Source organism: Hipposideros armiger, unplaced genomic scaffold (genome assembly GCF_001890085.2).
Source record: "Hipposideros armiger isolate ML-2016 unplaced genomic scaffold, ASM189008v1 scaffold_120, whole genome shotgun sequence".
In the NCBI taxonomy this organism is placed as follows: Eukaryota; Metazoa; Chordata; class Mammalia; order Chiroptera; family Hipposideridae; genus Hipposideros; species Hipposideros armiger.
The window spans coordinates 1,029,147-1,047,392 of record NW_017731470.1 but is presented as its reverse complement, the minus strand read 5'-3'; the positions used below and the strand labels follow the sequence as shown (position 1 = coordinate 1,047,392).

Genomic DNA, 18,246 nt, shown 5'->3' with positions numbered 1-18,246 from the left:
ATAAATCTGGTCCTTTATTTTATAGGTGTGAAAACTGTGACCCATAAGTGACCTTCCTAAAGTCTAACAGGTGGTCAATCAAAATGATGGAATCTGAACCCAGGACCTGCTGGGCCCGATGCTCCTCCACTGTTTCTTGCCTCCAAGATGTTCCTTGCAGGGCCCGGAGTCCCCTTCCTCACTGACCTCCTGACTGGGTCAGATGTTGAGCATGCAGAGTAGTCATAATCCCATGACCAGCCTCTTACATAGCATAATTTTGTACTCATTGGAATGAGGCAGTTGACAACCATTATAAAATTGTTCTCTTTCAGTCAGTGTTTCAGCATGTGTACATTTTTAAAAGCATTCATCATGTTCCTCCCCCCTCTCACGACAAGCAGAGTATCTGAGGAGCATATCCTTGCCAGTGCCCGTCCTGGTGGAAGATACGAGCAGCAGCAGTGAGTACGGCTCAGTTTCCCCCGACACAGAGTTAAAGGTGGACCCCTTTTCTTTCAAAACAAGACCCAAATCCTGCGGAGAAAAAGACGTAAAAGGAATACGGACCCTGTTTTTGGGGTAAAGACCTGACTTATCTTGGGTGAAGGATGTATGTCATTGTAGAAAGGAAATTGTGATTGATTTATGCTGTATCAATTATTGCAGCATTCCAGATGAAAACTTTGAAGATCATAGCGCTCCACCTTCCCCTGAGGAAAAAGACTCTGGGTTCTTTATGCTGAAGAAGGACAGTGAAAGACGGGCCACCCTTCACAGGATCCTCACGGAAGACCAAGACAAAGTTGTGAGAAACTTAATGGAATCTTTGGCTCAGGTAAAACCTCTCATGGATACTTCATTTCCCAGAGTTTATATATTTGAACTGTCTTAACCTATGGGAATCGTCACAGGTGACGTGGAGACATGAGGAAGCTTTAGTGCTCACATGAAACCTACCTCAGAGGGGGAGAAAAGGGGCAAATCCCTAACGTAGAAACCGCGTTTCGGAACATAAGCTGTTTTTAAGTCAGAAGCAAAGTTTTCGTGTTGGGGAAGTTCCAGCTAGTCCCTCCAAGCCGCTTTCACTCTGCATTTATTTGTTTAGTCACTCAATCAGTAAATACATATTGAGCCACATGAATTGCTAATTCTTACATTAGCTCACGGCTACCTCTCAGCCACTCCTCTGAGCATTTAGGGAACTTGTAAATACAACAGAGATCCCTGGGTTTGTGGGGCTCTGTTCAGATGGAAGGTGATGGGCGATAACAAGTAAATTATATAGTGTGCTAGAAGGCCGTATGTGCTATGAAAGAACAAAGCTGGCCAGTGAAACTCGGGTTCCCTGGTGTGTTTGTATGCTAGGGCTGCTATAACAGAATACCCCAGATTGAGCAGCTTAAATGACAGAAATTTATTTCTGATAGTTCCAGAGGCTCAAAGTCTAAGAACAAGATGTTGGCAGATTTGGTTTCTTCTGAGGCCTCTTTCCTTGGTTTGCAGGTGGCGCCTTCTTGCTGTGTCTTATTCTGGCCTTTTTCTCTGTTTGCCCCTGGTCTGTCTCTCTTCCTCTTCTTATAAGAACACTAGTCCTATTGGATGAGGACCCCACCCTTGTGATCTCATTTAACCTTAATTACCCACTAAAGATCCTCCAAATGCAGTCACATTAGAGGTTTGGGCTTCAACATACGAATTTGGGGTTGGGAGAACACAGTTCAGTCCATAATACCTGGAAATGTGTTCCCTGGGGTTCTGCTTACAGATACGAGAAGAATCCTGTCGCCCACTCTGTGCCAGTGGAAACAGGGTTTCCCCAGCTCCAGGCCTGTGGATATTAGCTTCCCTAGACATGCTTGGTCCCAGACAGGACACTCAGTCTCCTATTTTAGTTGTGTGGGTGTCAGGGGCTTGTCTACCTGCTTCGGCCCTTGTGGCCACCACCTGTCCTCCCTGATCAGCGTGGACTCTATATACCTCCTTCCCTCCCTTCTGTCCTGGAAAAACAGCTACAAGAAGGGTGGAGCTGGATGAGTTGGGTCAATTGTTTAGTTTCTCAGTCCAACAGTTGGCTTGTATTGGGGTGTAAATGAAACGAGGCTGTCTCTTTCTTGGCTGTTACTATATAGCCCCTGCTTGTCTTTGTCTTGAGAACCCCACTGAGTTTCTCTGCTGATTCCATCATCTTAGGAATTCTCTAATGTCCACCTCTTTTGATCCTATAGGAGGGGCCGAAAGGATCCCCGGGTACAAGGAGAACCCAAATGAGCACATCTGTGCTTTCTGGGAAAATCCTGACTTGAGTCCTAAAGGAAAGCTGCCTTGAGCAGTTACTTTGAGGCCCAGGAAGGAAGAGCTCTGGGATGAGGGTAGGATGAGTGCCCAGGATGCCGCTTAGGAGCGTTGGGAGGTGTGGAGGAGGTGGGGCAATGCTGAACCTTTAGTTTTCTCTCTTGCCTTTCCACCTGCTCACTGTGGTCATTCAAAGACTGAAAATGGGAGGGTAAGAAGGAGAACCAGGCTTCAAGAGCAAATGGGCAGCAATCAGAGATCATTTATTCATTCAGCAAGGATTTATTGAGCATCTACTACATGCCAGGCACTGTTCTGTGTGCTGGGGACACTACAGTGAACAAAACTGAAGAAAAAAAAACCCAAAAAACAACTGCATCCCAGTGAAGCTGACATTCTAGAGGAGAAAGAAAAACAATTTANCAAAATATGAATTGTCCTTCTGCAAGAATTTCGTAACTCATTTCAGAGAGGAAAGAACAAGTTAATGATCTATTATGGGCCCTTCTGGTGTTTATATGGGATGAGGATGGGCAGGTTGAGTGCTTAGAAAGGACATGGATTCCATGTTAAGCCTTCAATTTTTGTCGATTTCTCAGTTGAACAACAAACCCGATGTGTGCTTATGATGCTCTTTGCTTTTCTTCCCACAGCTCTTTCACCTGGATCAAATGGTGAGTTTATGTTTAGATTTTCCATTGAGCTGAAGCTTGGTGCATCATACGATGAGCTCTAGATTGCCAATCACAGAGGCTCGCCCTCCCCTCCCTGGTTACATAGGAGGCTGCTCGGTACTAGGGGTGTGTGCAGCCGCAAGCCTGGCTGGGCACATTCCTCCTGAAACCCCTCACCTTTCTTTTTCATGAAGGCGGCTTCAGTTGTTCCTCCCAAAAGCAAGATGGTGATTATATTTTTGAAACCTTCAATTTGAGAGGATTCCACGCTTCCTTATCTGGGAGCTAGTTCACTACCCAATGGATTTCTTGTGGAAAATTTCAAGGCAGATGTCTTCTGCTGTCAGCTTTGGGGTCGTTTGTTCTCTCTAGTTTTATTTATTCAGGAGTAGTTGTACTTTTGTTTTTAATGTTGGCCTTTGCAGATCGTAGCTAGGAAGGTAAATTTGCTCTAAGAAGATCAACTAATGTATTTCAAGGAATAATAAAGGAATGACCATGGTGTTGGATTTCCCTAAGTTGCATGAGTTATGGATTGAATAGTGCCAGGGCTGTAATGTGTGTTGTTCCCCAGACTGGGAGCAGGATTTTGCAGGTTTCTCAAGTGCCTCAAAACCAGTCAGCCTAGAGTAGAGGCCCAATAACTGGCGTTTCGTGGCCACAGCCTCTTCAACTTCCCATCTTGAATTCTGAGAGCCGGGGAGAACTCCGAGGAGAGCCCCCTCCTTTTCCACCTGTCTCCACAGGCAGCCTAGAGTCTGGAAGGCAGTCATTGCATTTTGCACTAGATAGGCTCTGGAGTGCTCTGCAGCTTTCTGACCAGCCTTTTTTGGTGTCATAAGATGGTTACTGACGTTGGTGTTATGCAGAAGTCGGTTCTGATCTCAGCTGAGCCAGTTTCTAAACAGGGGATGCAGCAATTTACTTGTTTCATCTGGCACCCTGTGTTGGTAACAATACCTACTTCACAGATTTGATTCTGAGAACAGAATTTTTAAAAACTCACTAAAAGAGCCTGGAGTCATTCCCAGAAGCTCAATCCATGATAGTTTTATCCCTTCCACATGGGGTAGGTTTTTATTGCAGGAAACATTCTCATCACACACACATACACACACACACTTGGCAAGAGACAGAGAACTTAGGCCGACAGTTATGCCCACAGCATTCCCAGTGAGCATGCACTTTAGAATGAGTATGAGATGGAGAGTATAAATCTGCCGATTCTTTGAGTCAGTCACGTTTCCCACGTGCCTGCTCACCCTCCATGCTCAGGGTAATTCAAGAGTATCTTGGACTCTGCTTTGTCTTTAGAGTCTAATTTCACTTAAGATATTATAGAATCTTAAGATTTTTATAGTTAGAATTAAGAGGATGGGCGTTGGACTCAGAACTGAGTTTACTCATAGACAGGGTGACCTTGAAACATGGCTTACCCTCCATCACCTCCTAGCCGTTAATAATTACTGATCTGCAGGCACATTTAACAGAGTCAGGAGTCCACTGCTAAGTGAGCATCCCATGTCTTAGACTGGAGCAGTTGCTGATTCAGCCCAGTCCAAGAGGAATGAAGTAAAAAAGGGGACTCCAGGCAACAGTGGATTGATTTCCTTTTTTACAATTTTATATCTGCCTTGTTTAGTAAAGGATTTTTGTGGTATTCAGACACTTGTTTGGTAAAGATGTTTCTGACAAAAATTTCTTTCTTTCAAGCCAGTATTTGATGAAATGTAGGCATCGCCTATTGAATCAACTCAGTCTCCATCAAAATAAAAGCCCATGTTTGCCATAGAATCATAGTACCTAAGAACTGAGAAAGACCTAAGAGATCATCTAGTCATTTGGTTTCCGAAATTTGTGTTTAGCNCCGGCCACTCACAGCAGCCCAACTCCAGGTTGGTCTGTTGCTCAGCATCTTAGCTGTAAAGGGCAGCGTCACTGGCCCTCAAGTGGGATCTGAACATGCGGCTCTGCTGCTCAGAGCTCGCGCTCCCAAGCCAGCTCTTAACCAACGAGCCACTCAGCCAGCCCAAGCCACATTCTTCATGAAAAGTGTTTGCTAAAGAAAGTTATTTGTCTTTCCACTATGAAATTGGGTTCTTTGAGGCCACTAGGAGTCTAGATAAAATTGAAATTACTGTTTGAAAAGATTTTTTGTTTAAGTGGAGACTTTAGATGAGAATTACATGGAGGAAGTATTCTTTTATATTACTTTCAGGATAGGAGAAGGCAATATACTCATACAATGGACACCGTTATATAAATGGTAAAACATATGACCAAGATGAATTGATATCAAGCATTTAGTTCATCCAATTTCTAAATGTCCCTAAAGATTTTGTTATACAATTAAGACTCAAAGAAACTACATTAAAAATGCCAGTCGTCATATTCCACTGAGAAAAATTCCTTTTAGATGACAAAATACTACAATTAACCAACCAAATTCTGAAAGAAAGAAAAGAGCAAACTTTTTTTGGAAGTGTCCCCAAAAAGATGGAGGTTCAATGAAAGGACACTGAGACAGCTTGAGGGAGTTCCCAAAAGTCTAAGCCACAGCAATTCTAGCAATCAAATCAAATCAAGTAATGACAGCATTAGATTGTAGCCCATAGAATAAACTAAATCTCTATGAGTCCAAAACTGCTCTAAATAATTGAATAAAGAACTATATGGACTAGAAGGCCCAGCTGTTTGTTTTAGTGGCATTCCAATTAATAAATGTAGAAGGAATAAGGGAAATAGAAAATCACAATAGGCAAACAAAATAGTAATAATTATAGCAGGCAGGAACCATCAATGGCTGCTTAGATTAGTAGACAAAAGAGTGATGAGAAATGGGATATGTGAATGGTCTCAAATTATCTCCCCACAAGACATTTACTAATTACAAAGGAAAAACTGACTTTACAGTGGAGGAACCTGGCAGGCACCCCCTTTGCCAAACAATCCAGTTAAGCATTGCTAGTAATAAGACACATCAGCATCATGTACCTCCTGATATGATGTACTTAGAAGGGCACAATATCACCTTTGTGATATTCTTGCACAAAATGCACAGCCTCAACCTAATCATGATAAGACATTGTTGAACCAAAAATGAGAGGCATAGTACAGAAAACCTGACCAGTGCCCCTAAAAAGTTTGGAGGTCATGGGAGATAAAGAAATATGGGGGAACTGTCACAGACTGGAAGAGACTAAGGAAACATGATAACTACATGCAGTGTGGGATCCTGGATCAGAAAAAGGACATCAGCATTGTTCTGTACACCTGAAACAATAAAAAATTTAAAAAAAAAAAAGAGGACATCAGTAGGAAAACTGGTGAAGTTCAAATAAGGTCTCTTGATTGATTCATAGTATTGTATTGATGTTAACTTCCTGGTTTGGGTGATAGTACCAAAGCTATGTAAGATGTTAAGTTTAGGGCAAACTGCCGAAGGGTATATGGGGAGTCTCTGTCCTACTTTTGCAACTTTTCTGTTATTCTGAAATTATTTCATAATAAAGTGCTCCATCTTCTTTTTTCCAAAAAGAGCACACAAAGCAGAGAGTAATACAGTGCAAGTCCCTTAAGATGTTTTTTTTTTTTTAAGGCTGTTTTCTCACTTGTCATCAAGAATCATCCTTTAGATGATTGTCATCATTAAGTATCTGTTATTACTCCTCAAGAATAGACTGGCTGTGGGTGAGCAGATAGAAAAATGCTGAGCATAGATTCCCTGCTGGCAGTGCCTAGGCAGAGAGAACTGATAATGTAGTCATACTTCCTATATTAATAATAATTTTTAAAACTGCTAAAGCACTTGATATTACTACAAGTTGTAAAGCTGAATCAATCATGTGCCCCATGTCCACATTAATGTAAAACGGCCAGCTTTCTGTTACACACCATACGAGGATCTTAATGCAAGTATACACTGCACTGATACGCATTCTGATTTTATGTGGCATCATAAATACTTTGTGCTACAGAAGCTTGGTCTAGTTATTTTCCTCTGGGGAAATAACCAGTTGGGGTGAGGGGGTAGGGAGGTGGGAATAGTATCGTTTAATCCATCTTGCCATTCTGCAGTTATGTACCAGCTCCAGTTTCTTGCACATGTTTAAATGCTGCCCACTTACAGGCCCCCCAGAGTCCCTCCTTTCTCCTGATGTTTGCTCTCTCCGGGCAGCCCACTCTTTTCCATTCTTCTCAGAGACCTCTGTGCCACCATTTGAGCTTTCTTCTCTCAAAGTCTTCTCCCCTTTTCTCCACGAGGCCAACAAAGCTTTCCCGTCTTCCAGAACCCTGCTTAGGCCCGTCTGCCTCCATCAAGTGTGTAAACCACCACTGATTTAGTCATTGCAAATGTGCTGTATTTACTACCGAGCACTCTTAATACATGCACATGTGAATTATATATGTATTAATAGCTAGGTCTAATAGACCTGAGATCAAGTAAAATAATTTTAGCTGTATTAATTTGTACTTATGTTATCTTTATATTCAGCCCTAGTTTATAGTGTTACGTTTATAACACTCCTTTAGATTGTTATCTCTGAGGACAAGAACCAGATATTCTATCTCATTTGCATATGTTACAATGTGTGATTTGATGATACGTACTTAGGGAGCCACCATGAAAGACAAAAATAGCAAGTATTACATTCATTAATAAACTTCTACTTTCTTCATATTATTTGAGAGAATTTTTTAGTCATTTATATATATGTAAAATAATTTATGGTAATTTAAAGTGAAATATAAAGGGATATTTAAATATAATAATAAATATTGGAAATTTTGCCTCCCCAGAAGTGAGCTTATAGTCAACAATAATAAAACCTTTTTTTATTATTTTATTGGGGAACAGCCATGGTCATTGGTTACACATTGCTTTCATGCTACAATGGAATAGTTGTCTCTCTTAGGGAGGGCGCAGCTCACAGTGGCCCATGTGGGGATTGAACCGGCAACCTTAGTATTATCAGCACCATGTGCTAACCAACTGAGCTAACTGGTCATCCCCAATAAAACTTTTTAATTTTTTAAAAAAAATTAGTTTAGAGACCTTAAAAGAAGTTTAAGAACAATTTTAGAAAATTTTAAAAGGCCTAATCTTACGTTGTAATTTAACCTAGAATTGCACTTTATTAAATTATTTTTAAAGTAAAATATGTTGTCACTATTTTGTTCCCTTCTAAATACAAATAATCCTAGTAGGACAACCCTTCCATTCTACCAACATTTTTTGAGAGGCTAATAATGTCTTAGCCCCTATACTGAGTGCTGGGTTTGCAAAAGTAAAACACCTGATTTTGAGTCACTCTTACTCTAGATGAATTAGGAAGTAGAATTTTGGAAAGAGAAAAGAGATAATGCAGAAAGCAGAGTAGTGGTGGAGTTTGGTTAACCTCAAGAGATAAAGGGCAAGGATGTAGAGAAATTGGAACCCTTGTGCACTGTTGGTAGGATTGTAAGGTGGTGCAGCCACTATAAAAAACAGTATAGTGACTCCTCAAAAAATTAAAAATAGAATTACTATATGATCCAGCAATTCCTCTTCTGGGTATATATCCAAAAGAATTGAAAGCGGGATCTCAAAGAGATATTTGTATACCCAATTTCATAGCGTTATTCGCAATAGCCAAGAGGTGGAAACAACTCAAGCGCCCATTAACAGTTGAATGGATAAACAAAATGTGGTATCTATTATGAACCTTAAGATATTATGCTAAGTGAAGTAAGCCTGTCTCAAGAAGACAAATACTGCATGATTCTACTTATATGAGGAATCTATAGTAGTCATAGAAAGTAGAATGGTGGTTGCTAGGGTTAGGTGGGAGAGGAAAATGGGGTGTTGTTTAATGGTTACAGAGTTTCAGTTTTGTAAGATAAAAAAGTACTGGAAGGGGGCCGGCTGAGTGGCTCAGTAGGTTAAGAGCTCACTCAAGAGTGTGAGCTCTGAGCAACAGCAGTTTGATTCCCGGCCCAAGCTGAGCTGCCGCTGAGCTGCCAACAGGTGGCAGGATGGCTCAGCTGAAAAAATAAATAAATAAAAAGAAATTAAAAAAAAAATTCACTGCAACTTCCCTAGAGAATAAAAATCAACCCAATATCCAAAACAGAAAGTCTTAGGAGAGTGACTATAAGCATGTGTGGCATTTTCAGTACCTACCCCCTCAATCCTCTTACATTTTGATTTACAGGCAAAAAAGCATTCTGTCTGCTTATATTTGTTTAGATAATCTCTCTGTGTCTCACACTCCTCGTTTCTAAGCAAGTTAATAGTTGCCGGATATTATATAATCCAAAAAATGAATTCTAATTATATAAGCAAATTTTTATATTCTTAGCAAGTTTTTACAGAATTGCCTTTTTGATTTTAGTACTTTTCCCACATATCTTATGTGCAGTGTGAACATTTTTCTTCTGCTTGAATTAGAGTGTTCTGAGTTTATATACCTGGTGAATTTAGCAAATTCACCAGGACAAGCCTGAATCAATGCACAGAAATCCATCTTTAGTTTTGGAAAATCAGTTTGGAATGCATACCTTATTGATAGCAGGGGAGATGACATTCGTGTCTTACGAAATGAAGGCAGTCAGTCGTATTTTATTGACACTGTCATTGCTATTGTGCCTGACAGAACTAAGGCCACATTTTAGCCTTGCATCTGAGAGTGACACTGCAGACCAAGAAGACTTGGAGGCAGAAGATGACCATGAGGAACAGCCTCCCAATCAAAATGTCCGAAGACCTCAGGTCATCATCGAAGATACTGTGGCTACCTCAGGGGTGAGCACGCTCAGTTCAACGGTGTCCCACGATTCGCAGGGTGCTAACCGATCATTGCATGTACAGCTCGGGAGATTGAAAATAGAAACCAACAAGTAAGTTGTATTCTGACGTGGGAGGGTTTCTTTTTCCTGACGTTTCCTATAAGTGCATGTGTTTTGGGTCTCCTTTAAAAAGTTTGGTCCACAGAAAATACAAAATGTGGCTCCTTTAACCCATTCATGTCAACTTGCTTTAAAGCCTTCAGAAAACAGAGATATAGCTCCATCTCTTTAGTCAAATACATTTTCTGCTTCTACCAGTTCAAGCCTTCAACACCTTGGCCTTGACCACTGCTTTATCTCCAAGTGCTCCGAGATTTTCAGAGAACTTTGTAACCTCATAACTGTCATGGGGACAGAATCTGAGCAGCATGTACCGTCCGACAGATAGCTGAAAGGCAGGCAGAAAGCCCGTGTTCTTGAAAACCTGTTGTTTGGAATATCAGGTTTTTCCAGGAGAGGAAGATCTCAGTTCTTGAGGAGATAAAACTAATAGTGGTGCTACAGCTTTGCATTTTTAGAACCTTGAAAGAATGATCAGTTGGCCACATTTATGATTCTATTTTATTTCTAATAGGCTGTGTCATATCTGGGTTTAATTTTGTTTGAGAATTTGGTAACATAGAATCTACATGATTGGGTTATTAAGTACACAGTAAATATTTCCTGTGCTTCACAGATGTTGGCTCAGTTCAAGGTCTGTGTCTTGATGATTTATAGCTTCCTGTGCTGGCTACAGTTGACATGTGGGCAACTGACTTTATGACTGCGTTTATAGTGAAAACTTTTTTTTTTAGTATACCAATAAAAGTTGTTCAAATATTTAGAAACCTTAATTGAAAATACTAATTGTTCACCAGGGAGATAAAACGTTTATTTCCACTCTTACGTTTAGGTTTTTAAGGTTACGCCTGAATACCAAGATCAGTATGAGTGGTACAAAGCTTGTCCTGTATTTAGAAACATGAATTTTGGTTGCATGATTAAGTAAATCCATACATATATGCTATGATTTACACGCAGAAATCCTTCTGAATAATGGGAAAGTGGCTTTCTGACTTCCATATCCCATCCTTGTTCTCTGAAACCCAGCTCTTTACTTGTCATTTCTACCACTTAGTGGAAAAGAATTTGAGTCTTTTCTCCTTTGAGACGTCCATCTAAATCATGGTGTCCCTCATTTCTTCCTCTTCTCAAGTAATAGTCCAATTATGATACTCCATCCATGACAGTAGGTGTTCCCTTTAGCCACTTCTCTTTGGTAGACTCTCTCTCACCCGGTCCTGAAGGGAACTGTTTTTTATACCCCTCTTTGATCTTTAGAGGAGGCAAGTTCATTCATTCCTGTTTTGATCCAGCCACCCCACCCCTTTCTACCCATGGCTTCCAGTAAGAATTATACAGAGAGTAAAGATTATTTACCAACGAACTGGTGTATTTGCTTCTCGGGCTGTAAAACCTTCTGTCTACATATCCTGGCTTATGTCAATAAACCTGTCTCCTAAATGTAGCCTTTTCCTTCTCTCCTTAGCCCATTTGAGTTGCCCTGTCTCACCACCTAGTCCTTAATGTCTGTCCATCATGCTTAGGCCACCTGCAGTCCCCAAGGGCTGCTTTTGGTGAGCCACTTTCTTCAAGTCTTCACATCTGACATCTGAGGGTATCAGCTAGTTGAAGGCCTGCTTCCCACATCTGCCCATCTCACTGGAAAAGACTAGGAGTTGCCACATTTCTTTATTACATTAGTACATAGTTGCATTTTCACAAAAGCCCACACATTTGTGCTTGTTCTCTACATATTTACACTTAAATCTGTGACATCTACAGCAATATCAGCCTCATTTTTCTTTTTCTAGGAATACCTCCCACAGCTTCTCCATCACCCCCAGAAAATGAGACAAGACACAATTTTCAGCTCACACATGATTTAAAGAAAGGGCAGCTGCTTTAGTACAAGCACTAAGCGGTGGAACTAAGGGACTAGTCATGGCTATAGTGGTTCTTATAATTTTCAGTTGAATATGACTTGATTATAGAAGTACATGTATTGCAAGATAAACTTACAGGAATTGTTAGTGTGTTTTTAGGAATGGGTGTAGCCCTCGTGTTAGAAATCTTAGGCTTACATTTAGAATAATTACCAAGGAAGGTAAGTCAGATTTTTCCAGCACTTGATTATTAGATCATCAATAATATTAAATGGAAAAAGTAACAAAATAGCCTTAGAGGGTATATTTTACTTATATTTAAGTATATGCTTACGTAAAATGTTCTGAAAGTAATTCACTTCACACAGGGAGTTTGGATAATAATGTGGAACAAGGATGCAGAGTTAAAAAATCTAACTCACAAGGAACTGAATGGTTATCTAATTTTCCTATCTTACAATTCTGAAATTACCCATCCCCACCCATCTGTGTTAAAAAATTGACCTCAGGGCAGATCCTTGCCAAAATTTTCTGGAACAGAGAGGCAGGCAGTTGCGTTGGTTTTGAAGGCCTTCCCTACTAACTGAAGACAAAGTAAAAATAAAACCGATGGACTGGATATGTCCTTAAAATAAATAATTTTGAGAGATAGATTTGGGACAAATGAGATGGTCTGTCAGTACGTTGCTTTCAATGTTAAATTCTGACTTTTAAAGATAAAAAGGAAATAATGTAGTTTAGGTAAACATAAGTTCTAGAAAATTTCACTGCAGTCTTCGAGAAAACGAGAATTTGCCATCACTACTCCATTCATGTAAATTTACAAGGAAGACAAAAATACGATATACCAGACCAAAAAATGGGCCACTTAAAAATAATTCATACTGAGCTTGCTATCCATTTCTTTGAATATCATTCCTTTTGCAACAGATAAAAGCTTCCCTTGGTCCTCCGCTTCCCTCCTGCTTTCAGTTCCTACTGCTTAATCCACCTACCTGTGCACTGCTTGCTCCCATTGGTCTGGAAACAACCTGTGTTCCTCAAACCACGCTCTCTGGCTACCTCTCAGAGTGTTTTCCATTTGTCCCACCTCTGCCACCTACTCTCCAATGATCCCGTCTCTCACCTGAGGGCCTCACCTCTGTCTTGCAGGAAAGGGGTGGAACCTGGACATCGGGGAAGGAACCCCTGCTGAGCCCTGGGAGGGCTCTTTCCCGGGGCCTCCAGCAGCAGCAGGGAACAAAACAGCCCTTATCAAAGGCTAGGCACTTTAGCCATACTGTCTAACTTAATGCTCACAGTAATTCTTTCAGGAAATTTCCTTTTCCCTTTTACAAATAAGAAAACTGATGCTCAGAGACATTAATTTATCCAAGTTAACACAGGAAACACGTGGCTGATACAGGAGACATACCCAGGGCTGTCTTTGAGTTGTGCCTGTGCTGCCTTAAGAACATGTCAACTGATATAGAAACAAACTTTTGGAATGGAATCTGGTCACGAGTTCAGTCTGTCCATACTCAGAAACTGAAACAAATACAGTTTGCAAAGAGCTGTAGGGAATACAACAATTTATCTTGATTATCTTAGGAGTAATTAGGTATCTTAAATTACAATTCTGAATCCAAGTTAGTCAAAGATAGTTTCCTAAAAAAAATCAGAGCACCTATCTTCATAACTTGGAATATTTTTTTCAAAGGACAGTTTAAGAAATGAGGAGTAGTTACCAGTTGGCTCTCAGATGCATAGTGAAACTTTCATGACTAAAAACGATGGGATAAATGCTATCTTAGTTTCTCCTTGTTTCTTTGGAGAATGCATCCGATGCCAGCTAGGAAGTGAATGTACCAGGAACACATGTGTTTTTCACTGTAATAAATTTTTTTATTTAAATATTCAGCATATGTTTGATCACACCTTGTACTGTGGGCAACCTCACCTATCATTACTTCTCAAATTTTCATAGTTTAAAAAAAGTGACTACCTTTTTGTTTATTACCCATATTGACCAACTTTTTTTTTTTTTAGGAGTCATACATGTAATACACACACACACACACACACACACACACACACACATCCATTTGTGGTCATAAAAAGAAGCAACAGAACAGAATCTCTGAAGATTTTGGCAGACAGCAGTTGGGGATGGGGATTTTGAATTCTTGTCTGAAAGCACACTGTCTTCTACAGCTTTACTACTCAACATAGGATCTGTGGATCAGCCACAGCAGTGGCACTTAGGAGCTTAGAAATGCAGAATCTCAGACCTCCCCACAGAGCTGCTGGCTCAGAACCTGCATTTCAGTGAAATCCCACAGGTATAGGTGCTCATAGTAGCACGAGAAGCCCAAGTATAGAAGGTCACTCTGTTAGCTGCTCCAGCTTTATTGTCCAGTCAACTGATATCGTTTTCTTCTCCAGATTACTGGAAGAATTGGTTCAGAAAGAGAAAGAATTACAAGCACTCCTTCATCAAGCTATTGAAGAAAAAGACCACGAAATTAAACATCTGAAGCTTAAGTCCCAATCAATAGGTGAGTAAGCAGAAAATCTTAAAGTAAATGGCAACCAGGCTCCCACAAAAAGCTGAGAAAGCCCACTGGAGTTTTATAGTATGGTTTAATCACTTGTATCACAACTATAAGCAGAAATTGCTTTAAAAAAATACCCAAATCTTAATTGTAGAAAAATATCATTTTTTATAAGGGCAGTAAAAATAAGATGATTCGGTTATCTTTTCCTGAGATTATATATTAAGTAAATAAGGCTCTCCACTTATTTGTCTTTCTTTTTAAAGATTTCACAATGAAAGTACCAGAATAAGATAATACTATTTTTGTCATTTTTGCATTTGTATTCTGTGTGTGCTAGTTTTTTTCATATTATTGCAAGTAGTGGACAAAGCTAATTATCTGGTTGGTTCTCTGCCTATTATGCTCATCTTTGTTGCATGAGAAATACACAGTACAGTTTTGATACACCAAGTTTATTCTAAGAAACTATGAAATTGATATTACACTATTGCTTCTGACTCTCCATTTACTAGTAATTAAGTGGTCTTTAAGCATTTTATTTATAATTCATACTGCCAATCTCAATTATCTCTTGATTATTCTCTGATAGAGCAAAATCTTTTAAAATATTAATAAATGTCTGTTGACTGGGAGGTCTCAGATGACCTCTGTTAGGTGAAGCTAAGAATGTACACCCTCCTACTCCAAATGCTCTTCTAGATATTCCTGGATTGCCTGTGTATCACTTAACTTCTCCTGGCACAAATATTGAAGATCCTGAACTTATTGACTGGCTGAGAGAAAATGGAGCTGATGAAGACACTATAAGTCGGGTAAAGATGACATCTGTGCGACAAGCATTCTTTCACTTCATCTCATAGTAGCTGAGTGCTGAGGTGCTAGGTATAGGGGATGCACAAGTGAGCAGTGCAGACACAGCCCTGCCCTCCTGAGGCTTATAGACTAGGCCAGGCAGATGATAATCAGATGAGTCCACAGATGAAAGTGTACTTATGTCTTGATAAATTCTATGAAGGAAAAAGGTTGTCAGGTGAGACAGAGGGAGGGAACAGTTCTTAGAGAAGATGATGAATGAGCTGAAGATTAAGGAACATGTAGGAATAAACTAGGCTACCTATATGTGAGTTTGGGGTGGGGGCAGACCGGAAGGGGAAATCATTCAAGGGGAGGGGTGCAGAATGAACAAACACAGTGAGCTTTGTGGTCCAGGCCCCCTAAGGACTTCCATGATTCTGAATAGGAAATAACAAAGAATGGAAAAATCAAGACAGAACTAGAAATCGGGTTTTTCTGTTTTCAATTCTCTCTTTTGTTAGTTAACTTTTTAATTCTCTAATGACATTATACTCCACTGGGCAGTGGCTATTTATTGATACTTAATGAAATCCATCTAGCTAGCAAATTTATGTTAGGAACAAACACTTTATAAACCATATTGTATCTATAATAACCTAATTATTTTCTACTCCTTATAGACTTGTAATCAGCATGAATAGCATTTGTTTGTTTTAAGATTACATATATGTATACACATATACACACAATAAGAGGTTATATTTTTATTTTATAGAAATACAGTATTATATTGATTTCAGTTTTATACTTAAATTTTAAAAATAAGAATAAAGATATCTTTTCTCTTGAACTGATAATTTATTGGATCACTAAATAAAATGTAGAGTCTGCTTAGAAATTTGCATTTAACAAGTTACTGCTACATACATTTAAACAACTCTCTTGCCTATGGAAAATAAGACATCCAATCAAACTCTCCAAAATATTTCTCAAGCTGAGACTCAAAATCACAATTAAAGGACAGTAACTGACGATCCACTAAATCACTGACCTTTTATTAAGAGTTAACATTAAAAGCTTAAGTTTAAATCAGGACTCTGATTTTTCTAATAATTATTAGAAAAGTAAGTTCAGAAATTAAGTATAAATAATACCTTTCCAGGAACACTTTTTACCTACTTGAGAAAAATAAAGCTATACAGTAGCAAACCTCTTAAAGGCAAACATTGTCTTATGAGCAGCAGATGTAGTTACAAGTGAGTCCTTTGTATTCGTTAGACCATTCAGAAATTCTATGTTGCTTGTAATCTTATGCATTTGGAAGTCATATGGATGCATCTCTTTGTAATTATTTTGTAATGGGGGAACTTTCCCCTAATAATACCAGAAGATTATTTCTAGTGGCTTGCCTTTTATATTAATTTTTCACTATTGCTAATGTTTATATTTTGGATAGAGTTTGCTGTTTATTAAAGATGTATAAAACTTCTAACTGTTGTGCATATTTTACTTTCTCCACAGTTTTTGGCTGAGGATTATTCACTAGAGGATATTCTCTACTTTGTTACACGTGACGACTTAAAATGCCTGAGACTAAGGTAACACTTTTCTTTCCATTCAGTTGTCATGATGGCAAGAGCACAGGGCTGAGATTAAGAAGTCTGGGTTCCTGCCCTGGCTGAGTCCCTAACTAGCTCTAACCAGCTCGCCAATCCTGGGCTCACCTCTCTGGTTCTCAGTTGTTGCAAGTAAACTGGGTTAGTTGGACCAGACTCTTATTGAGGACTCTGATAACCAATATTTCTGTATAAGTAAATGCAAATCAACTGAAAGAATATTTTGGATAATAGATCAGACTAAGACCATGCAGTCATTCTAAAGCTGCCTTAAACAGATGTCTAATGTAGTTCATGATTGTATCATATTTAGAAATATTACGATGAGGTGCTGATTTGCCATCCAAATGCCTGATACAATCTGATACAGTTTCTTATAATAATTATTTTTTTCTATCAGGCCACCCATATGCATAACTTACACGGACCTCTACAAAGACACATTTCAAAAAGTGCTGAAAATCTAAAATGATGATTTGGGACTTGATAGTTTGTGGGGGTGGAAAGGAAAGGCATTGGAGGGATGATGAGAAAATATATACAAAAAGAATACACGATGACTGATAAGACATTGGGGTCTTCACGTTCTGATCAGAGCAGCTGAAAGCTAAGCAGTTGCTTTTCTAGTTCAAGGGCAGTGTTTCAAATGAAGTGTTCTCTTCACCATATTCTTATGTCTTTAAACAGGGGAGGGATGCTCTGCACACTGTGGAAGGCCATCACTGACTTTCGGGACAAACGGACTTGACTGTCGCTCAATTTGTTTCCAGCCTTCCATGGAGATTCTAAAAAATTAACACAGAACTGATCTTTCTTAAGGGAGGGAGAATCAAAGGGAGAGGAGAAAGAAGCTGCACTTTAAATCCAGTATTTGTTTACTTGTGTTAAAAAAACAAAACAAAACAAAAAAACACACAAAATACACTGAAATTTCCTAACTGCTTCTATTTCTATAATTCGTAAGGACTCTTCATATGGACTCTCAAAATAATCCTAAACATTAGGACATTAGGATGTTTAGGATTATTTTAGTCTAAACATTTTTATGGAAATATTTTGAACTCAGCAGCTATTGTACTTCAGCCAAATGTTTATTTCACACGAAACGGATATAACATTTCATGTGATTGTGCATCACTGGAACAAACTAAAATGTGACCATAACTTTTTAGGCTTATGTGTATTTGTAATATGCTCTAATAATCTGAGTAGAAATGCATAATTTCAATTATTGTATAAAGTTTATGTTTTTTTTAAGTATGCAGAATCTGAGAGCAATGGTTTTTACTTACTTATCTGTATTGTTATATTGACTATATTTTGTAACTTAAGTTTCTGGCCTATAGTACATTTGTTTGAGTTATGTTTGTACTACTGAACTGTACCAGTTGCACATGCCCGAATCATAGTAATGTTAGCTTGTTCTAAAGCTATCCATTGTGTCATACTTACTCTAAAAAGTAAAAAGACTGTCAGCATTACTGTTTTGATAAATTCTAAAGTATTCTTATTTTGTTTTGCTTAACTAGATAAACTACTGTGTCAAATTTCTAATTGTTTCTTCAGCTATAACATTAAAAATACAATCTGTCTTCTA

At 39.0% G+C, this 18,246-nt stretch overlaps 1 protein-coding gene across 1 annotated transcript in view; it reads left to right on the top strand.

Annotated features, from left to right (window-relative positions):
• The window catches only part of MAP3K5 (mitogen-activated protein kinase kinase kinase 5), a 203,596-nt gene extending 185,350 nt beyond the window's left edge, over positions 1-18,246 (top strand). Inside the window, exons 19-26 of the mRNA XM_019648088.1 lie at positions 26-36; positions 347-561; positions 649-871; positions 9,412-9,827; positions 14,126-14,238; positions 14,938-15,050; positions 16,555-16,631; positions 17,337-18,246. Of these exons, the coding sequence (XP_019503633.1) occupies positions 26-36; positions 347-561; positions 649-871; positions 9,412-9,827; positions 14,126-14,238; positions 14,938-15,050; positions 16,555-16,631; positions 17,337-17,397 (1,229 nt within the window). The 3' untranslated portion in view covers positions 17,398-18,246. The remainder of the gene's footprint in view (positions 1-25; positions 37-346; positions 562-648; positions 872-9,411; positions 9,828-14,125; positions 14,239-14,937; positions 15,051-16,554; positions 16,632-17,336) is intronic.